At 36.5% G+C, this 23,837-nt stretch overlaps 1 protein-coding gene across 1 annotated transcript; it reads right to left on the bottom strand.

The window, feature by feature from the left end:
* Positions 1-59: 59 nt before the first annotated feature.
* Positions 60-23,459, bottom strand: LOC135685796 (uncharacterized). Its single transcript, XM_065201865.2, has 18 exons — positions 23,298-23,459; positions 20,865-20,957; positions 17,376-18,026; positions 15,539-15,656; positions 14,834-14,991; positions 12,948-13,011; positions 12,250-12,386; positions 11,332-11,459; positions 10,560-10,631; positions 9,129-9,853; positions 8,114-8,289; positions 6,662-6,711; positions 6,075-6,209; positions 4,819-4,858; positions 3,633-3,673; positions 3,131-3,255; positions 2,145-2,262; positions 60-1,336 (listed from the first exon to the last, which is right to left on the bottom strand). Exons 2-18 carry the CDS (start codon positions 20,953-20,955, stop codon positions 1,274-1,276), a joined length of 2,892 nt encoding a protein of 963 aa, XP_065057937.2. The 5' UTR covers positions 20,956-20,957; positions 23,298-23,459; the 3' UTR covers positions 60-1,273.
* Positions 23,460-23,837: the final 378 nt, after the last annotated feature.

Genomic DNA, 23,837 nt, shown 5'->3' with positions numbered 1-23,837 from the left:
CGGTGATTTTTACGCATAAGCAGCGAAAAAGAAAAACACGTAAATAAAAAAGATATACATTGTGTTTTATAGTATTCTCAACAGACGTCATCGATTCACATAAAACATAGTTGGGAATATCGCAATTAAAAAAATCTTTATACTTTCTACTAAATTGCTACTTTAAACTCTGTTAATCATACAGGGGTTTATTCAAGAGCGGAAAAAACTTAGTTTCACATTCATTTCTGGTTTCTACTATACATTGTAACAGAAAATTATGGAAGGCAAATTCAAGGGTGTCAGACAACCAGTTTTTGTCCTCTGAAGCCGAAAACTCAATGGGAACCTCAACCTATTCAAAGGCTACCATTAAATCTTCGCAAGTGTTACAAAGTAATTTCAGGGCCTCCGACAAATGGGGGCCAGGGGGCGATGCCCCCCATTTCTTTACAAAACAATAGAGCTTTTTCAAACATCTTTTGTTATGATTGTTAAAATCTTCCTTGCCCCCCCCCCCCCACTTTCCAACCTGCGCCGTAGCTCATAAATTTTGAAGGACATTTGGAAAAAGGTGCTTGGTCCGGTAATTTCCTTGACTCGGGCTTTGAGGGAAAACATATAAGAAGATACATGTTAGGCTAAATTACTACATGAGAAGGGTACTATGATAAAGATGAGAGGCTAAAATCAGAGCCCGTTCTAACCTCTAAAGAAATGATTGTCATATGATAGACAAAAACAGCGAAGTACTTTGCTAAGCACCTTTGAGATGTATTTTGAAGTAGGGCTAACTAGCAATGCGTCACAAACAACAGACAAAAGATTGTCTCTTAATCATCATAAAGAGTTTACATTATCCGGAGATGGTATGCACAGACCCCAACAACGCCTAATCGTAATATCTGTAAAAGCGGAAAATTTCAGACATCGTCAGGGAAGCACTGAGCATTTACTAAGGAGCAAACTATACAGATAAAGTGCCTCCTATTGGTGAAAAAATACACAGGTTACCAAAACAGACACCCTAAGCTATAAACATAAAGTAAGAAGTGACGCTGCAATGAATTGGTTAGTACTTTATCATTTGTTCATTTTGGACAATTCTTTACCAACTAAGTTCAATGGTATTGCTCTCTGTTTGTGGGTTTGTAATGTGGTATTTGGAGGCCAATTAATCTCATCTGAGTAATACTCGCATCTCTTAAGAAACTTCGGTTACAGTGGATAAGTGTACTATATAAACAAAATGCAAAAATACAAACTTAATAAGAAAAACAAATTTTGTATACAATTATTCAAACGATTGTTTCGTTTTGGCTAATTTTGTTTCCAGTACTGTCCGATTCTCCATCGCCTGTTTGAAGAGGAAAAAACAAACTCAGTTAGCTGCTAACTGCAAACAGGAACATGGATCAGTTTCGATGAGCAGTGACAAGGAAGTGACGTGCTAGGGCATATCAACAAAACTTCTTTTATCATGTTAAATGGATAAACATATCTAGCAAACCCAACGAAGCTTGTCAACATTTGAATAAAAATGACCACAATTTGGGTTACTTATGGTTTCGAAATACTTTAGAAAAGAAAACCTAGCATTTTAATACTCTTGATTACTTATTCATAACTTTAGTTTTTCTGCATATCAAAACCGAAAGTAATGCTTATGAATTCGCACAGTGGTGTCTATCTGTCCTTTGTCTTGTTTTTGTTTTATCGTTTACGGTTGGCTATAAACTTGATTTTCTCAAAAGGATCATTCCCCAAAGGGCTTTTTCCCGAAGGGTCACTCCCCAAAGGGCTATTTCCCGAAGGATTATTCCCCAAAGCAGTAATTCTCCTATTCAGTGTTCTAATATAAATTCTCTGATGGACACCTGATAGATATTCTCTGATATTATGGACGTGGTTTTTAGTGTCGTTTTATATTTATGTAACATGTTTTCCAAAAAAATTAGGAGTAGAATCACGCATAACATCGAGCAGACAGAGCCATTTGTAAGCTTATTCACTAGTAACAAAGCTGTTAGCATTTTGTAAATAGCCTGAAACGTTTTCTCCTTGAACTCTTTAATCGCCACCAATAGCCTTACGTGAAAAGGCCTTTTTGTTGTAAAAAGAATGCGTACTGGTTGAGTTTGGCCGTAGAACAGAGAAAAATTTACCTCTCGAAGTTCGTGATGTAGTTCGCTGTTCAAACTTGATATTGATGCGTTCTTTTCTCGTAAAAGTCGAATTTCTGCTTGTATTTCGTGTTTCTGTCGTTTCTGGCGTAAAGGACGGCTGTCGAATAAAAACAAAGTATTGTTTATTTAAGGCCATACAATGATATAAGACCTGGTCATCCAGTGGCGGTGCCAGCTACTGCAGAGTGACAATGTAATGGGCGCGGTCAGTGAGACCGCGCCCTTTTTCCTCATTTCAGTGCATTTCAGTACCAGGTTAACTTTCCTTAGGAAATATAAACCATTCCCAACATAGCGCTTTTTTAGTCCGTTTTTAGAAGAAATATGCAGACCATGTTTTGAAAAAAGTTGGGAGGGGGGTAAGTACATCCCCACATAACCCTCTTTGGCACCGCCACTGTGGTCATCGATTCAATAAGGAATTTAAGATCTACACTAAAACAATAAAGAAAGAATCGGGTTAACAGCATTTTCTGTTGACATCAGGTATTTTCAGTTACTTCCAGCATTATTGAGCAATGATTGGTCGAGATAAAGGCCTGGGTATAGGCCAATTTGGATCCAATCAGATTTTTTTGGGTAGACTCTTGGTGAAATTTTAGTTATTGTCCGGCGAAAAACTGGAGTATGAGCAACAGGGAATAGGAGCAACACAAATGACAAGAAGCAGTCGAATATACTCTAATTTAGAAATTTAAAATCCATATATGTATTGATTGAAGGCAATCGACAGATGGAAGAATGGCTTTAGTCATTTGTCAACCAACATTAGCCAATCAAAAAGCGCATGAGTGTAATCGCACACGTTGATTGGTCACTTCTCGATTGATAGATGGCTTAAGCCCCTTTCGGTTTCTGTCGATTTCTAGAACTTCATCATGTTTCATTCAAGCTTGCTCAGAAATTGATGCTATTCGCCAACATCAAATACTGTAGCATTTTCAGGATGATAATAAAATACATACCTTAAATTTCGAGGCCGTTTTTCCAATGGCGTTGAAGATTCTTCGATTTTCGTGCTATCGATGGTTCTTTCCAAGGACTTCGACCGACCATTTCGCAACGCAGCACTCGGTTTTGGAGGTGCAGGCTATAAATAGAAATCAAACAGTTTATTGGCGGTTCAGAACTTAAAAATGGCTTTGAAAAAAGCAAACATTTTATAACATATACCGGTCTTGTGCTTGCGTTTTTCTGATTAGCCTATTTCGATCCACAACTGGGTATATATTTTTCATCGTCTTTTTTCGGACCCTCATTCTGACGTTTTATGCTCTGAGGAGTGTCAGACGAAAAAGCTGTTAAACGAAAATATGTTCGATCAAACATCAAAGCAAAAATCAAACAATAAGTTATCAATTTTGATAAATCTTATCATAAGATGTGTAGCTTAGGAAAGACTTTTGGTTTGGTTATAAAATTGAGTTAGCTTTAAGGAGATGGGTGGCCTTCAGAAAAAATGTCCACCTTCTTTCTGTGTCCAGGTGTTGGTGTGTCTTTGATGAAACCTGAAAAGAAAAAAGATGTTACAAGGAATATACACTGACAAGGTTTCGGAACAAATCAAAGGTGTCTTTTTCTAAACGATAACAAACGCCCCTTTCCTTTAACCAGCGGCTTTAACAAAACCCAATAACTCAAACCTCCAATAAAACGACAATTATTGTAGGAGATAGCAAAATTTCGAGTGATCGGGCGTTCAAACTAATTTGAGACGTTTCAAGGACAATTAAATAACTGCTCAAGTTATTGGGGGCTCGAGAGATTTGGGACTCGATTTATGGAGGGTTCGATTTATTTTTGGGTTCGAGTGATGGGGGGTTCAAGTCATTAGGGGTTCGAGTATAGAGAGTTCGAGCTATTGGAGGCACAGGCTACGAACAGAAATCAAACAATGAGTTATTAATTATGGTAAGTCTAATCACAAGATCTAATCGTTTAATCAGGTTTAATCAAAGTTTGAGTTATTAGAGGTTCGATTTGCTTGGGATTCGAGTTATTGGGGGCTCGGGTTATTGGGGCTCAATGTTTCTGGAATTAAAGTTATTTGGGGGGTGAGCTATAAGGTGTTCGAACAAGCTATGGGGATTCTATTGTAGTTTTAAGATGCTACGAGCATCCTTAATATCAAGACATCCTCGATGCATGAAAAAGCAACTAATAATTGAATAAAAGAACCTGCGAATACAGAGCGACACTCTTTTGTCACCTGTTTGAGAGGATTTATAAGATTACTTTTGTCAAATATTTATAGTTTTTGGCTAGAATCTCCAGGTGAATTAGCAAACAAGAGAATCCGCAATACAGCTGTTTTTATAAGGCGAGCAAGTTTTTTGACGATAGTAGAAAAAACACTGATGAAATAATTACCAAGTGCGGTCACATTTCATAATTGTAAGATTACATCTATTTTACGATTACAAGGAAGTTAACAGCACAGAAAGTGTGGGCTAAAGAATTCCCCGTAATCATTCTTACAACATTATCAGAATTTTTCTGAGGGAATTTAGCTACTAGCGGATTCTCAAAATTTCAGAAATATCACAAAACAAAAGTCTCGATTTATTTTCCACACTTAAAATTAGAAATCTTGACCTGATCAATGACAAGCATCTCTTTTGTGAGAAATTTGTAGCAAGCATAATTTACTTACCCTCGCTAGTTTTCGGTGGTGGTGCTAGAGGAGCCAATGGCTAAAAAAAGATTTTCATTAAAATCAAGAATTTCCAAAATAAATTCTAAAAGCATCAAAGAAATTCTTTAGCAGATTAGTTCATAGGAATTTCAAGTTCAACGATGCTTTAGAAAAGATATTCTTAGAGATGAAACGACAAAATAACAATTCTAGAAGCTGCCAGACAGTACTAGCAAAAATACATTTTTAAAGATCAGAATATTTCATTGGAGCAATGCCCTGTGTTAAATAAAGTGTCAGCAAATTAAATCAATGAATATGCAACACGTTTTAAATATCAAAAACAAATACTAAAATGTGCCTGCGAAAGCTTTGGAGTTATATTTCCAGCTAGTTATTGGGATAATATTTAGAAATTCAAAAGCTCTCTTTTACAAATGGGAATCAATTTGAAAAAAAACTTTAAGACTGGAAACACAGAGGATGAAGTCGTTTCAGTAGAAATCACTGGCTGTCTCAAGCGACTATCAAATATTGGGAATATCAAATATTATCATAGTTGAAGACAAGAGGCTGATCTCAACTGGTTCGAATTACGCAAATTTGTTTGAACATACTTATTGAAAAGAAACTAGATATTTAAGTGTAAAAAGCGGAGACTTTAGTATGCACGTATTTCAATGTTAGTGAACTTATCTTCAGAAACGGGTGACAATGGCAGCAGGCCAAACGTTGAGAGGGGCCCGGGTAGGTTTTAACGATGCACCTAAACAGGAACAGTGACAGTTCTAAAGACGGTATCACGGGCCCTATCTTTATTTTTGCCCAAGGTCCCATGACAGCTCTCGATGGGCCTAAATTACAGTATAAACAGGTTCATTGCATTGATTATATCTGGGAATTAGAACGCACTAGGATCATACTTAATAAACATTCACAGGGGTGGAAAATCATTTTTTCTTACTGGAACTTCCTTTAAAAAAATATCTTCGATGCCACAGACTCGCTGCACAGACAACTGCTTTAGATAAATTAGGCCTATTGAGCATTTGATCACCGTAAACATGTTCCTTTTTCTCGTACTCTTTATTGATTTTGTGGATTCTTCCTTTTAGGAATTTAAGTATCCTTTTGCATAAATTCTGCTTTTTTATAAATTTATTTTAAGGACCCTAAATATTTTGTGGGACCAATACTCTCACAAAAATATTTTGTGGGACACGTTTTCCACGCCTGCAAATTCAAGGAAACTAACATAAGAAGCATTCTCCAACCTTTGAAGCATCGTGTGATACTGAGCGTTGATGACTTTTAGCAGCCGGGCGAGGTCTAGCGATTGCTTGCACATCTCCTTTTTCCTTCTTGTCCTTTTTTTCATCTTTTGTATCAGCCCTCGGGATTCTGGGTGGCTAAAAACCAATTTGAATTTTCATTACATTTTCATCAAAATTTAAACTGAGAAAGCATAAAAATAGCGGCATTCCTGCTTTCAAGTCGAATAATTTCCATAAAAGACAAGAGAATGTAGATGTGAAAAGGAAAGGGCTCGACGGTACAAGATATTTTTCGAAAAAAAGCATAATTATTTTCCTGTCGAAGACTCCTACCTTTTTATGCAGAACATAAACATTCTTAATACATAACATGAACTAGCAATAGCAACAAATCTTTAACATGACAAAGGGTGCAACAAATCTTTAACATGACAAACTCAAATAGTTACTGCATCATCAGTTTGCTGAAATACAGACCCATTTCAAATGAAATTTCAATGAAGTGTCGGACGAAAAGCTAAAGTCTGTATTAAAATGTTATACTTCTTCAAAAATATAATTAACATTGCAAAAGTTAGTCTACCTACCAAAGCGTCAGATATATCGATTTCTCGTTCAATTCTCCCCCGTGCTTCAGCTGGAAGAAATTTTACATTTGGTAAAAACACAAGATGAGTTAAGACTTTAACTGTACGCATTACTAGATCTTTGCGAATCGATACACAAAAGCTATTACATGTAAAAGATAACCTCCCCAACGCATAATGAGGTCCAGCTACCTCCTTAATACCTGAGGTTTCATCTTAATGCACGTGGATATATAAAAAAGAATACGTGTTTATAACACTTACTGAAGACAACACACACAAGATATTTCCCCGCTTCCGTGAAGTCTTATCGATTTGGATGGGATTATCAAAATTGAAGGTTAACAGATGCTATTGAAAATCTATTTATTAAAGCTTCTTGTTGTTGATGCTTAAACTTTGTAAATGGCTAAGTAAATCCGTCGTAAAAGTGCCTTCTTTATAATAATGTGAAACTTACAATTTCTGTTACCTGTATTACATAAATTGACCTACTTGTAGTCATATGAATGAGTAATAATGTGAATTTCTCAAAAGTAACTTTCAATTGCATGAGAGAATACTCAAAACATGGAACCAAGTTATAACTTTTTGCATCAAATAAATTGTCGTGTCGCGATCGGTATTCTTTTCGGTGCAACTTCTTAACCAATTTATAAGCTAATGTTCTGTTGGGTTACACAACTATAGCAGAATATTCACGTGTTTTCAATTCTTCCCCATAAACGAGATAAATGATGTTAAAACTACAGTGAACAATATAGGGATGTACGTTTATCTTCAACTGTATAAAAGTGTACCATCGACTTTTAAATATATTCGAAAATACCCATTTTGGTTTTTCAATCATCTATGGCAGCTATCTTCTGCGCTGGCTACCATATTTGTGACATCACATGCCGTTCAAAATTGCGCATATGGTTGATTTTTATTGGTTCAGTTTCAAAAGGGCAAGTTACCCTTACTGCCGTTATATTCGTCCATGAATTTCAAGATACGTCTTATTTTATTTTTTCACTTTTAGTTTTTGAACATCATCATCAGTTTTTACGTCCGTCATTTCAAACTAACTATCTCTGCATGGTTTTGTGAGCATTGCTTATAATCAAGGGCGGCTTACACTTTTTTATGAACCCAATTTTTTGTGGCTTATTATCGAACGTGACTTATAATCAAATAGATAAGGTAGCAAAAAGAGAAACGACTGGTAATATATGACATAATACATGAAGCTAGAGAAACCGAGAAATGTTGTCATGGTCCCTACGACCCATAAGACAAAACTTCATACTTTCCCTGACTTAACAATAGAACCAAGGCATGCATTTAGTTTTGCAACTAAGTTCCTTTTGTTTTTTAATACCCCTCCTCGCAGTTGTCAGTCGATTGTCACCTAACTGACTAATACTTTTCTGAGCTCTGCTCAGATACGGAAAATATTACATGGCTTACCTAAATTTTGATGTGATTTTGAGAAAATTTTATTGAGATCAAGCGAGGATCCTCTTTTGTGTGACTTTGTTTTACGAGGAGGCGGCGTTGGTGGGATAGTCAAATCTTTAGTCTCAGGACGTGGTATATTGTCAACTAAACTCTCCATAGAGCTTTTACTGTCTGCAGTGTATGACCTAGAAAAGAAAAGAGTATGAAAAAATCACTGATTGTAAGAGCATACCAGAATAAAACATAAATCATGTAAGGCAGGCAAATCAACCTAGGCAAGGTAAAAGGAATTGATCTAAACAAAATTCAAAAAAAATTCAATCATTGATTTCAAGCCTATATCTAGACTTTAGGAAATGTATCAAAACCGACAAATTCCAAAACCTCTCAGCCCCTTTCTTTACAACCTCTGATTCAACACGTTCATACAGTACATTAAATCAGGTAAATATAAGCAGCTTGGCTTCTCCCCCCATGATGGTAATGACCGTATGTTTCAGCCAGTACACTGGTTTCAGTTTGCTGATGCTGCTGCTGTTGTTACCAATGAGAACCGAAAAATGTTTGATGCATTTAACATATATGCCATAGAACTCAAAACAGTTTTAGTTCTAACAAGCACTACTTAGGAAGTGATTTACTGAAATATTGAATACTGGCTGCCATTTCAAGGGCCAAAATGGATCTCAGAATTCTACTTCAAATGTTTTAGCATGTTTACTTCAAATGGTCATTAAATGTTTACTTCAAATGGTCATTAAACTTCAAAAAATTCCCAAATTGATTCAGGTTTTGATATTCCACTTATTTGTTTATTATATGGCTGATAAAATTTGGTCTGAAGAGCTTCTGTGTATGAAAAGATTAAATGTAATAAATGATCTGAAAATCGAGATGATAATTCACTTATCATGTTGCTCTTTATGGCTACTCAGATCTTAGCTTCATTCCAGCTCGTATATCTTGCAACCTAACAAGAATTTCCCCCTAAACCGCTCTATACTCTCGATGTTACAAAATGTACCTTGGTCGTTCTCCTCTTCGAATACTTGACGACCTTCTAAACTGTGCAGTTTTGGGCGGTTCTCGACCGGCGAGCTCCTTCGCAATGGGCTGATTCTTACGGGGCGTTATTTTAGGAGGTTCAAATCCGTCTTGGGTAGCTTCTCTTTTCTTGACCTCCTCCGCTTCCGGCTTTCGTATTCTATCAACGGAGACTTCACTTTGCTTTTTAGCTTCGTCATGTTGTTCCGTTTCATTAGGCATTGGTTTGTCGTTAGGACCGGAAGAATAGTCCTCTCCGAGCAGCGGGAAGTTAGTTGAAAATCGGGATTCTGGCGAGTTTGGAGGCGACAAACGTCCAGCTGGCTCAGGTTGTGCCTGTTGTGCCATCTTCCTGTTCTTTCGAATATCTGGTGGGGGCAGTAGTTGCCCAGGAGCAGCATCCATCAAATTTATAGATGGTCCTAAACCTCTTGGTCTGGCTATGCCAATGGAACTTTTCTTAGTTAAACTTTCCTTAGAAACAACTGGAGTATTCGCTTCTTGAGCAAGCGATCTGCTTTCGTGTGATGCAGGTGTCACTGGTACCTTTATTGGATTGGCCTCCTTGGAAGGAGAAGTGACAACTTTTGCCTCGTCGCCAAAAGACTCCCCATCTTTTCTTGCATCACCGAGAGAATCATCACTACTTCGAGATTGTCGTTTAAGCTCTGTGTCTGGGTGTGCGGAGTGACTTTGTTTCTGAGCCTTTTAAAGATACAATAATCAATTCTATCAGAGATGGAAAATACAGTAAATTTGATACTAACAATAAGCTAAAATTTACCATGCCAAACTTTTGCAAGATTTTTTCCTTCATACTACGTCACCCTATATTATAGCCCTCGCCAAAAGCTCTACTGTTGGCTATGTTATATTTAACTTAGATTTAGCCAAAGTAACTAGGCCATATGGCATTTTTCGTCTGCTACGGACTTGCAAAACTAGCAATGATTCGGTTTCAATAAGAATGTTTGAGCAGAAGTTTTTAGTTAAGACTATTTAGAAATTAAAAGTATCACGTGGTCAGTGCAGAACGTTTGACATATGCAAAATGCCACATATACCTTGACCCAAGGTAACAATACCCTGGCATTCATACACGATGGAACTAGAATACTTGATGACAGCGTTCTGCTTTTGAAAGAAATCATTTTGCTAGACATTCTGCTTCAGGTGAACTTCGGTGCAGCAAAATCTTAAGTAGGCGGACAAAAATTAAAAAGACATTCAGCTGATTGCCTATATTTCTTCAAATCCGTGAAAACTATGAGACGCCCTATCAGAAGCAACATCAAGAGCATGAGGTTGAAAAAACGTCAACACGGAAATACTTGGAATTATGAAGAAAATAAAAAGTTCTCGAAGAAAATAAAAACACAAATGTCTCATACAAGTATCCATGCAACATTACCTGCAAGCTTTGTTCTTCTTTAGAACTTGCATCTTTCTTTGCAAAATGCTCACTGGCCTCAAATCTTGCCCACTGCAAAAATCAATCAGGGTATTATAAAAAGCAACTTAAAGAAATATTTACAAAACTAGAGAAGCATTACAGTAATATGTTAGAAGATAACAATACTGGCGTTTAATTAAGGCTGAGGGCTTCAGTTCATCAATGTGAAAAATAAAGCAATCGACGGCGCTAACTTCATAATACAATACGCAGAATAAGATTTTATACATCTAATATTTACGTTCCTCAGCCCAGCTTAGGCAAGTTCTTATTCAATAGTTTTTCAAATTTTTGGTTTAGGTTCTAATCAATGCTTTCTTATTCCACTTAAAAGACGTCTTCCTTTTATGCTTTTGGAACTTCGGCATAAATATACACTTCGGGGGTAGAGTCATTGCTTAGAGGATCTTGATATTACAGTCAAGGTTATACATTTCATTGACAGCAAAGGCAATTGTTAATTTGAAGTCTAGCATCAGTCTTTTTCAGTAGACACATTTTTCAGAATTGAATCAGTCCTTCCGGAAGATAATTCAGTCTTGAAAACACTAATTGCTTTACAAAACCATATTCCATTTATTCGAACTCAAATTAAACTTGTTCAATCCACTTTCATCTAATTTCTATTCAATTTCAAGGGAGACAAGCTCTGCATATGGGTTAAGATCGTTTATTTTCTTTTTGTCAAATTGCATCTATTTAACAGAGATCACAAAGCATCATATCAAACCTGATCATCCTGCGGTTGTTGTTGCGGTGACTGTGGTCTTTCCTCCTCCGTATATCCATTCTGGTTGCTCGATTTGTGCGTAGCATCGTTAGATGCCGATGGAAACGAAGCCTCGAATTGTGGCACATCTGCAAAGAAACAGTTAAGCACTGAGCAATAGGGTAATATACAAGTAACAGTAAGTAAGCGAGTCTGAAGGAACTGAAATTTAAACTGCTGACTCTGGTAATGTGATCACAAAAATTTTTCGCCATCAAACTCTATGACACGGAAAAAGAATCTTTTCGTTCCTAAAATATTATCGAAAACAGTATTGAATAATAATGCCCTCTGCCTTTCTCCTTCGCATATGTGTTTCTCTTAAACTTCTTGAGGCTTTCATCATTGTGTATGAACTTGCACCTTTTATTACTGAATGCACAAATAGTAGAAGCATTTAATCTATCATATTTCCTCCAATGGAGCAAAACAACTACTGTCCCAGAATGACCATCCTACAGTTAAACCAACCATAGAATACCACCTTTAAATCCTCCCTGAAAGGACGAATATCTTGGATTTACCAGCACCTATATAAAACACCCAAAGGCTTCTTTAAAAAACCATTATTTGGTTCAAGCAAACTGACAAGAATAAATCACTCTACTGTGAGACAAAATTGCAAATAAATAGGGCACCACTTTTCTTTTTATCCTAAATGGTCCATACTTAGAAGGCCCGAATGTAACTGTCACATGTTGTTAAAGACTCATTGTTTGGAAACGATCCAAACAATGGCAGTAAATTTCTACGGATTAACCAAAATTGATTTCAGACTGTCTAAAAATGCATTATGGGATGCTTGCGTAATGGCTCATTGTTAGCAATGAGTCTTTAACAAGACTGAAGTTTTGTTTCTCGTGCAATCATGACACATACCCTCCTGTTTCGGTTGCAGCAATGCTGGCAAAGTGCTCGGTAAGTCAACTTCGTGTTTGACAGCAACTACCAAATGCATCGCAATGCAAAATTCTTCCAAATCCAATGCATTGTCTTTGTTTATGTCAGATAAATGCCTGGTTAGGAGAGGGTAAAAAAAGTCAAACAATGAGGAAAAGAAGTCATAATTTAGTCAGATTTTTAGTAAGCTTTCTAACCCTTAGCGCTGAATTATAAAGGCATCTACAGATATTTAAGACACCTCATTAAGTATTTATTATATTGCTCCATTTGGTTTCCATTATATTAATTTTGAGAAGAACAGTAGCGATTGCGACAAAAAAGACAATATAAGGAATTCCCAATTTAGATTAGCCGGCGTCGCAGATCCTATCCTTGAAAGAAAATTATTTTCAATGATAATTGGGTCCTTGCGTCGGGTAATGACGTAAGGTAAGTAAAAAATGGTTTCTAGATGCTGATCAGAATTAACGCAAAAGGCATAATGGCGTGCTTGATTCGTTTCTTGTTATTGACAAACTAGAGACTACTAACCACTCAGACAGTCTAAGCACTATTCAATGGAAGTTACAGCACAGCCCCCGGCAGTTATCGAATATAAAGAATTAGGCTAAATTCCTTTGATACAAAAATTAACATACTGTAGCCATTGGCCATATAGCAATCCATTTACGTACCATATTTTCGATAAAACTTCCACTGGAAGATTCGATTTCATGAAAAAGTCTCTTGCTTGTGGGCCTGCAATAAATTTGCAGTTACAGTCAGGAGTTTTATACAACAGAGACTAAAAAACAACAGGAATCTTACACTGCAAACTGTATTATACCTTGAAATAAAACCCTTGGAAATTACGATATAAAGCCCTAAAAACATCGATAAGTCACTGATACACTGATACACTGATACATATTGAATACTTAAAACTTGGTTCTGCAGTCCTGACCACAGTTTTGGATGCAGAGCCCTGAACACTGGTAGTAGGTACACATAAAACAAGCCTCCAACCCTTGGAAAGCATACTATTTAACTGCAATGACATCAAACATCGGTCTGGGGAGCGCAAAGATAATGAAATATTTATGCAGGCAGTGGCGGTTTCCGGAAATGCGAGCCTGGGGCCGAAAATATCTGCGGGGCTTTTATTCCATACAATTTTTTTTTACCTAGATGCGAGGCCCCTTCTGGCTACTATAAGCAAAGGTAATGAAATATCACATCATTATCTATTCAAGGTTGTATTTGATAGAAAACTAGTACAACAAACGTTGGTTTTATTTGGAACAAGGATCTATTTATTTCCAATACACCATGTTGGTGCGACATTTCAAAGGGTTTTTCAAGATAACTCAAGGCAATTCTAGCAACACTGTAAGATTTCTAAATTAGGGAAGACTGGATCAGAGGTTCATAATTACAAAGGAATAGTAATCAGGACGAAGTGGCAAACTATTTTTCAGAAACATGCAAAAAATTCACAAATAAATCAAAGTTCCGCCAAAACTTTTTAGAAAAAGTTGTTTTGTCTTTGAAGTTTTGAAAATCAGGCTATAAGGATTTCATGATATTATAATGTCTTTTAAATTGTGAATGGCATTAAAATTGGCTTAAAGCACTAGATAACAAAACAGTTTAAAAAATTAAGGAAAGAAGAATATCAGGGGAATAACGGGACGTTAAACCTGTTTCCACATTTTGCGAGGCAGGATGCAAAAAGCTGATACAGTACCTCCCCGATTATCCAGCCTACTTGGAACAAAATTTCGTCAAGTCGGGGACGGATGATCCAAAAACTGAATAATTGAGTATTATCACTGCATATAAAAGAGTCCTGATCCGTAGAGAATTATAAAGGTAAATTACGTTTTGGAAGTTTAGATCATGTAAGGATTATATTACAAATTATGATATTATTACAGCTTACATTTAGTTTTATTCATTGTAAGCATCTTAATTTTTGTATAAATTGTGATTGACAATAATTAATCTCATGCTATATACCACGCAAACCTTTATGAAATTAATCATTTTTATTATTACCATTGATATCATATTTGCATTCATTTCCAGTTAGATCATTGGATCTTTTTTATCTGCATGATTGCGCATTACGCAACTAACAAACTGTATTGGAATAACATGCTGTTCGAGCTACTTGTGGGTTAATTTTACGAAAGAAGCATTGCAGCAAGTTCGTAAGTCTCCTTCATGACATGTACCTTATCTAACTATACAAGTGTAAGCTGAATGAATGGAATCCTAGGCCAAATTCTCCCGGGCAGCTAATATAAGCACCGGATACTCCATGGAGATATGGATAATCTTGAAAGAACTGTAACTTGGATCAAAATGAACAAAAAATGCATATTATGTCCTCCTCATAAATATTTTGGCAAAAATTCCATCTATATAGAACAACTTTTAATGAAAATGTAACAACGAATTAATAAGGCTTTCTATTAGGAAGTCAACTTTTTTATCAGAACGCCAAAAGCAAGCAAATCTTTGGGCTTCGGCTAAACAGGAAAGATTATCTGGAAAGCAGGAAAGATTCAGCGATTACCTTTAATGAGCCCTTTCTCATTGGGTTGAAGCTTTTTGAACTGAGTGACGTAATAGCTGCGCTGCTCCTCCGTAATCCGCCATACACTGTCATCGATTTCGCTGACGTAAGAGCCCTCTGACCCCTCAGATATTGTGGAGACTTGGGACTGCCGCCTTCTACAAGGAAATTGCTAATTTATTATTTGGTATAGAGCGCAAATTGGAAATAGAGAGCATAAGGGAAGAAGACCAAGAACTTCTTGGTTACAAGTGACTGGGGCATGAAAAACATGGAATGGCAGCAGTGACCAACCTATTCAGGGACAATCATTGGTAAACTGTAGAAATCAAGATCAAATCAGTGTAATGGAGTCCAACCTGAGAGGATAAAAGAAGGAGGGTAAAGACAATATTTGAAGCAACAGTGGATAAAAATAAATCATCACTTTGACAGAAAACTGGCTACTTTCTTAAAAAGGCTTCGCCGATCTGAATCTTTTGTAATTGTGTAATCTTCTGTGCGTATGTATCAGGCCAGAAGGATAATTTTTGTAAGCTACAAGGTGGCTAGCTCAGGATTTCGAAACCTCGATCATAATAAAATCAACGTCTAATTTCCAAATTGAGGCCCTGTATTGGAGTATCAGAGAGCGGTTTGCAGTTGCATAATCTACTGATTATGCAAGTTTTGAATACAATCTAAACGAAGTTATCCGGTTCCTACCGATTCGATTCAAATTCCCCCTCATCCGCCGACAATGATCCATCGAAGCTTTTGGAGAAATCAGCCCAATTCTCTTCTTTGGTGGCTGATTCGGTATGTGTGCTTGGCCCCCAGGACTCTAGAATAAACAAAAGTTGACAAAATTAAGAAAACCAAGAAAAAGACAGATTCTTGCCTGAGGAAAAGTCCTTCGGAGCTAATAGTATATACTTCTGACATATGAGTTATCATAAACAAGCCAAGGGGAATTTCACTTTCTAACAAATGAGATTTCGACCCAAACAATAGAATTTCCACAGATACTGTACGAGGTTTTCATAGAGTAATGACCCCGTCGAGCAAAATCTGGAATGACTGTGGTCACTAGGCTGATCGTCATCGGAAAGGTCGATGAAGAGCCTGTAGCAACATAAGTTTTAAATTGAAAATAATTCTGGCTGTTGCTAAATAAGCCCCCCCCCCCCCCCCCCCCCACCTCAGGTAAGCTCTCACATTAAAATGCGAGACTTATGCATTGCATCGCCAGCTGTTATTCTTAAATTGGATACAAACGTTTGCAATTTTAAAGCGTTTAGCGAACAAATGTCAAGTGATCAGTTTCGGCATAAACACCCGAATCTCGTTACCACAAAATCCACTGCACAATAACTTACAGTTAATGTGATGCATTCAAAGAACTTTGAAAAAATCCCTACTAGCCGCGTTTGTTAAAGAGTGGTATATCTTATTGTTCCGCGGCCTCAATCATCAGCAGGTTGCTCATATGATTTTCGAGGCTTGCGTATTTTAATAGAAGTTTCAAGTGATTTGTGGTTTCGACTGTGCAGTTACGGATGCAAAGACTTAGGGGGGAGACTTTTAGATTAAAGTTAAGTAGAAATCGGTGGGTATTTATTTTCCCAAAAAAGAATTAACCAGATTACAAGATTCTTTTGACTGTTATTCGTTACTATTTTCTGTAACATTGCACCTTTTGCAGTTTCGACCCCCCTCCTCATAATGGGCCCTCTTATAGTAGAGATAAGTTATCTATGGCGACGCTCCTAAAGAATTTGTGAGATAACTCATACACGATAAATCAAGAAAAATAAGCCAATTCTCATTGCCAACCCCCTAAAGCGCGTTTCATCACAAACACTGTAATTTTGCTTTTTCGGAATACCCTGAAGCAGACCGACAATGCTTGGTTGCTAAGTTCATAAGTTTGATACTTGATTAGATTCCTTTAAAGGAATATTTTCGAGGTCAAAAGCATTCGGCGGGCCGGATGAAATTTTGCTGCGGGCCGGAGTTGGCCCGCGGGCCGGAGTTTAAGAATGGCTGCTTTAAAGGATAGTCTACTATTGACAATTCGTTAAGCGTTATTGTTAAAGGCTCTTGTGCAACAGGCATGCTTTGCGACTTTATTTTCAAAACCGGCATGAAATTACAAAAAAATACAGTCAATTTCTCAAATATGTCGGTTGCGCAAAACACAAGCATGTAGGTCGCACAAAAGGCAATCGACAGATACTAAATGGGCTTAAGTCATCTTTCAATCAAGAATTGACCAATCAGTGAGCGTGATTCAACTCACACGCTCATTGATTGGCTAATATTGATTGCCAGATGGCCTAAGTCACTTTTTTATCTGTCGTTTACCTTTAATGAAAACTTTTTATGGAAACAAATTTAGCCTCAGGGGTATCAAAGGGAATCTTCGCAGCCCCTGGAGGTTTGCGGGGGATTATGTCACTAAGCCACATGTTTCAAAAAATGAAATCTACAACTGTTTTGTAACAGGCTCCTTTCATTCCAACTGAGTAAAAAGAAATTTGAAACATCAGCATTATGTTACCTGATCTTTCGAACCTTCTCCCAACAGCTGTGCTAGAAGAAATATGAGAAGGCGGCGAAAAGCTATTGTTATCCGTCGGAGAAGCAACACGTGGGGGCGTCTTTAATCCAACTGGAGTTGGGTACGACTGAACTGGAAAACTTCTTCGTTCATCGGCCCTATCTGGTGTTTTTGTGCCATCCTGGTGGCTCTTTGTAGCATTCACAACGATGTTAGCCTGCTCTAACAAAGTCAATTTCTCTTGAGAAAGCGTCTTTTGCTGTAGTTGATTTGGGGTCGCGTGGCTCACTTGGGCCCAAGCTGGTGGCTGCACCGGCCTAACTGACAACTGCAACGGACGTGATGGCTGATTTTGGCTAACACTTACAGGGATATTGCTGGTGTTACTGCTGCTACTGCTACTGCTCTGGAACAAAGCGTTCTGTATCACTCCTTCCTCGTCATAGTTTGGCGGGCTTGAGCCATATTGAATATCACCAGGTCCAACAAGTCCTTCCACTGTTCTTGAATGATGATGTGGAAAATGGCTCGACTTAGCCGAACTAGGTGTTGTACCGAATGCTTTTGTGTTGTCAATTACAACTGTTCTGTCCTTCTTCTCTACACTCTTTCTAGGGAACAATTCCCCCCTTTTCTGCTTGTGTTTCTTTGCTGTAAGTTGGATACAAAAAAATATTAAGTTCAATGACAAGATATAAATTATCGTACAACTGAAGAGTGACTGAATACTTCATATGATCAGCATTATCTAATACTTATAACATCTGAACAAACACAAGCCAATTCTCCAAAAAAATTGATAAAAAAAGCATGCAGAATGATTTTTTTCTTTAATCAAACTGCGTATCAAAGCTAAAAATATAAATTCATTATCCCTGTATGTATCACAATCATAATCAGAGTATAAGTAAAAAACGACTTCCGGAGATTGCACTTTAGCATCTTCAAGTCAAGTAGTTATTTCAACACTACAAAGCCAATGAAAAACCGGAAAATAGAGCACAAGAAAAACATAACCCTCCCATTGTAAAGATGCTTCCTGTCAAAGTTGTTTTTAAAGAGCACTAGCTCTTTAGTTGCTTAGCAAAAAAGTTCCTTTCAAGTATTTTGTTGAACCTATGAGAATATTGTGGTGAAAATGTCTCTATCATTTGATAAATCATATTACATTTCATGCAAACAGCAATAAAATGATAATGAAAAATTGTATAAAGAATTTGACTAAATTTATTATTATTTCAAAATTGTTTAAAATAGCAATATATCAGGGCCTCCAACGAAGAGGGCCGGGGAGAATTTTGCAAAACATTAGAGCTTTGTTCAACATCTTTTATGACTGTTGAATTTTCCCTTGCCCCTACACTTCAAAACTGTGTTTGAGCCCATGTTTATGGATACCCTACACACAGGTGTTTATAGACTTTAACTTGCACAATTCATATGGAAAGGCAACCTTTGAAGGGAGCAGATTGTTTAAATCTGCCCTCACAACAAATGTTACACTCTTCAATATGTGTGGTTAAAAACAATTCAAAAATGGTAATTGAATTTACAAAAATTTACTTTTATTAAAGATCAAGTAATGGGTCGAAAACCTAAAACAAGTAGGATAAGCACATCAAATGACATCAATGGATACTTTTACAGTCTATTTTTTTTAAGTCCAAACTTAAAAGCATAAGGATTTGGTAGCTGCACCAAAATTGACAGTTTAAGGCAGGAGAGTTTTGCTCTGCAAAATTTATTACCTAAAAGAAAGCAGACCTTCACAACAAAATTGTTTGTCAATTTATCACCAAAATAGAAACTGCAAATAATTCTAGATCCTATTAAAAGAACCAAAACCTTAACAAGAATAAGAGACTGCCAAGAAACTCTATAAATGCAAATATTTTTTTGTGGTACAGAATTTGAAAATGGCTTTGAAAAAAGCAAACATTTTACAACATACTTAAAGCTTTTTCGTCTGACACTCCTCAGAGCATAAAACGTCAGAATAGGTTCCGAAAAAACACGATGGAAAAATATATACCCAGTTGTGGATCGAAATAGGCCAATCAGAAAAACGCAAGCACAAGACCGGTATAGTTGACCAATCAGTGCCGCGAGCCTAAAGAAAAATTACCAATGGAGTCCAAGAGAGAAAACGAACTCCTTTTGTCTACACAATGGCGGCTTTTTCGTTTTTATGTAGATTGACTCCAAAACTGCTAGATGGAAGGACGACCGGGCTCTGCCAATTATCCGAAACATGTCGTCATTATAGAGTTTTGCACAATCTGGGTTGTCTAAAAGATGTTGACCAATGGCAGAATCACTTGTTTTAACAGTGTTTCTAGACCTACAAGATCGAGGAGGCTGTTCTCTTTGAGGGGCAGTTTTGTTTCGTATGTTGGAAGGAACATGCTGTTTTATCCTATCCCCCAATCTTTGGGTTGTGCGCCCTACGTAGCCAGAATCACACTGGCACGTAAATTCATAAATGACGGAACTTTTTTTACGTTTGAAACAAAAAAGTTCCGTCATTTATGAATTTACGTGCCAGTGTGATTCTGGCTACGTAGGGCGCACAACCCAAAGATTGGGGGATAGGATAAAACAGCATGTTCCTTCCAACATACGAAACAAAACTGCCCCTCAAAGAGAACAGCCTCCTCGATCTTGTAGGTCTAGAAACACTGTTAAAACAAGTGATTCTGCCATTGGTCAACATCTTTTAGACAACCCAGATTGTGCAAAACTCTATAATGACGACATGTTTCGGATAATTGGCAGAGCCCGGTCGTCCTTCCATCTAGCAGTTTTGGAGTCAATCTACATAAAAACGAAAAAGCCGCCATTGTGTAGACAAAAGGAGTTCGTTTTCTCTCTTGGACTCCATTGGTAATTTTTCTTTAGGCTCGCGGCACTGATTGGTCAACTATACCGGTCTTGTGCTTGCGTTTTTCTGATTGGCCTATTTCGATCCACAACTGGGTATATATTTTTCCATCGTGTTTTTTCGGAACCTATTCTGACGTTTTATGCTCTGAGGAGTGTCAGACGAAAAAGCTTTAAGTATGTTGTAAAATGTTTGCTTTTTTCAAAGCCATTTTCAAATGCAAATATCAATTGAGGTTATTCACAAAGGTTCCTCCCTAGATCTAAAATGAAAACTTTAGTTTAAGAGACCAATGGAAATTTCCACAATGGAAAGGCTTTCATGTTTTTTCAAATTTTTGAATAAAACTGTGGATTCTCGACGCATAGAGGGAAACAAGAAAACTTTTGATTGATAACTTTCAAAGTGGAAATTTTCAATTTTGCTCTATGACTTAGCTGTAGTGGCAAATGAACAGAAAAAAAATAAAAGAAACTGAAACCAATATAAAAGGTAAACAATTGAAATTCTAAAGAAAAACATCACACCAACATGTCTACTATTCAAATTTCAACATCCCTCTTTAAGCTTGTATAGACATAAAAAGAACTTTTGTTACTTAGCAATACCTGATGCATCCTTTTTCTTCCCTCCTAAAATAAATTCAGCTTCTTCTTCTTCATTTTCTCCATGTAATGGTTCAAATTCCACATCTGCCATACCTATAAACCAGAACATGTTTGTTGATATAAAGGCTGAAAAAACTTAGTTCAGTAGCTATTAAAGTCTGAATATAAACAAAGCAGATAATAGCTCGGCAATAACCGTTATGAAATGCTCTTTGCTCCTTTTAACACAGAAGATAAAGCCCTATTGTATTCCAATTTTTTGTTTACAAATGAGAATTTGGAATGCATCCAAAACCTAAATTTTGTCATCAGCATTATTACAAAGAAACTTTATATATATGTTATCTTTGGCCTAGTTTACTGAATCATAAAATGTGATGGCTACCATTTATCTGTTTAATATCATTTCTAGCTGTAGTTGGAACACATTTCTGATACTACTCAAAGCTTTAATACTATTTCTCAAAGAAATCTCAAAGCTATGATACTACTTCTCAAATTGACTTTTCAAATTTGAAAAAAACATAATATTTTGCATTAAAATTGAATGCACTAATGACTGTTTTGATACCATTTAGGGTTCAGAGTAAAACATGCAAGCAATTCATCAAAAAAAACTAGTGAGGACAATGTCAATAGCTTTGTCAACATCCTTAGATGTGTGTCACTACTGAGTACAATCATGCGTAACTGATTTTCCAAAATGTAGAACATTTCTACGTATTATTACTACCAAGATTATGAAAGTGCTAAAGGCTTAAATTATTCAGACACCCACTGTGTCAAGCCTGATTCCTTTTAATATAACATGGATGTTTTAGCATAAGAAACTGGCAAAAAAGTTCTTCAAGGGCAGGGGTATATCTTTCATTGCTTTGAAGTAGGAAGTAAAAACTTTGGTGGAAACTTTTGAAGAAGGAAGTAGAAACATCGGTGGAAGTTTTTTAAGAAATGAAAACAGATTTGAATTTTCTATTGGCGGATTGTCAATAGATTTAGATTTTCTTTTTTGCATTATAATGAAATTTCTGCTAACTTTTTTCAATTTCATATTTTTTAATATTGTCCAACCATATGTTGTTTCTTTTCCTCTTAATTTTGCAATTTTTTTGCTATCTTTTTAAATAATAAGCACCATTGTAAGACATGGTAAATCTGAGTGCCTATTTTTGGAAGATCTTGAGCACAGACCGTCAGGAACATTATTTTGACAATGAGAAAGACTGATTAATTTAATCAGACAACAACTTGTAATTATCACATTGCCATTCTTGATATTATTCAATGAGAAAGACAGAATTAAAGCACATTTTACAGTATATACAATTTGGCATCAAATAAATAGGCTGTGGTGCAAAAATTATCATAGGACAAAAATTCTTCTGCACAATTCACTGTCAGATTCACTCTTTAATAAAAATAGGCAGACAGACGCCATATGGTTTAGATATATGCTCCAATAATTAAACTTTCTAGAGCCAGTTTGGTTTTTCCTCTAGGATATAGGGTTGCTAAGTTTCCAAATACTAAAGCAGCCTATTATCTTTGACAAAAAAGAATAATAAGGTAAGAGCATGCCTAGCCCCAAATGCAGAATTTAAAAGAAAAACAAAATCATTTCTTAGGAAATGCTCAAACATGTTGACAAGACAAAGCAGATTTTGCCAGCTATTTGAAAGTGCCACTGAAAATGTAATACAAATATGTTGTTTATAAATGTCTTGGAAACAATCTATAGTGTGTAAATGTAGAAAAATCAATGTTGAAATAAGAAAGAACACCCGAGGCATGAATTATCCAAGAAAATGGGAGCATCAGAAAAATTATGTGGTTTTTACAAAAAGAGAATACTCTGACAAATTATTCATCAATGATAAAAAATCAATTAACGAGAATCGGCAATACCGAAATGTGGACCTACCGAAGTTAGAGCGTTTTCTGTTTTTGTTTATGCGAAACGGTGTGCTCTTTCGATCTCAAAGCACGTTTCATCCGAACTTCGCTCATAGTAGAAAAAACCTGAGCACGTCGTCTCAGTTCTTATTCCTTAGACAAGTTATTACAAAATTATAATTGATCCTTGACAATGGTTTTCCATGAAGTTTTGATAGAACTTGGTGGCCAGTTTCCAATGTAATTATATCACAATAATTGTTTTGCATTGGAAATGGTCTAATGATTTAAAATCGTAAGCAAATCTATATTAAAATCCCGATGCAAATTGACAACAGTTGGATTAAAATGAATAACAAGTGTTAAATGGTGGCTCTATTGTGGCTGTCTTATATTATTAGCTTGTGGTCATCAACAAAAATATCATAACATAACCACACGCTAGTGACGGGCAACATTGGCCTAGGTCTCACTGAAACTTCGTGTTCCAGTCAACAGAAATATTGAGTCACATTTCACAAAAAGAAAGTCAGCACATACCGTTAACCTTATGAATTACCCTTGAGATGACACTTTACAGCAGCATATCGTTTCAGTCTAAAACAAGGCGTGCTATTTTTCAACGAATTAAGCCACACGCCAGAGGAGTGTCACCACTAACATTTTCCGCCATCTTGAGGACGAAACGACTAATCAAGTGTCACGTGATTGGACCGTACTTCCCATAGACAAGCGCATAGGGGATTGTTTAGAACAAACTGTGCACATTGGCCCTGCGTTACAGACAACTGAGATAAATTTTTTCCCGAAAGGGCAATTTTGTGGAAAGAACAAAGCCAATTCGGGCTGCGAATGGTGTTTATGTTTAAGGACAGCTGTCTGGTCCTCAAGGAAGTGCTTTGGTCACTTTTATTTTCTACACAAGTATGCTATTATAAATAATGAATGAAAAAAATACGGACTAGCTCATAGCTCGTAAATATACACTTGATACTAATAAATCGAACTGTGTGTATGATAATTTGCAACAAATGGATTCTGACCCAAAAATTGATGTATCCATAAACAGTGATCCTACAG

The sequence above is a fragment of the Rhopilema esculentum genome, chromosome 15, assembly GCF_057945365.1.
Source record: "Rhopilema esculentum isolate cy_ngs chromosome 15, ASM5794536v1, whole genome shotgun sequence".
NCBI classification, from domain to species: Eukaryota; Metazoa; Cnidaria; class Scyphozoa; order Rhizostomeae; family Rhizostomatidae; genus Rhopilema; species Rhopilema esculentum.
The sequence above is the reverse complement of the archived record's forward strand: the minus strand, read 5'-3'. Positions and strand labels throughout refer to the sequence as shown.

Bases quoted from the DNA above. Each gene is read 5' to 3' on its own strand.
- LOC135685796 (XM_065201865.2), bottom strand. From the start codon at position 20,955: ATGGCAGATGTGGAATTTGAACCATTACATGGAGAAAATGAAGAAGAA. The intron at 6,210-6,661 runs GTAGGTAGACTA...ATTGGTTTTTAG, and splicing joins TCGATATATCTGACGCTTTG to CCACCCAGAATCCCGAGGGC. The intron at 3,674-4,818 runs GTAAGTAAATTA...TTTTCTTTTCAG, and splicing joins ACCACCGAAAACTAGCGAGG to GTTTCATCAAAGACACACCA.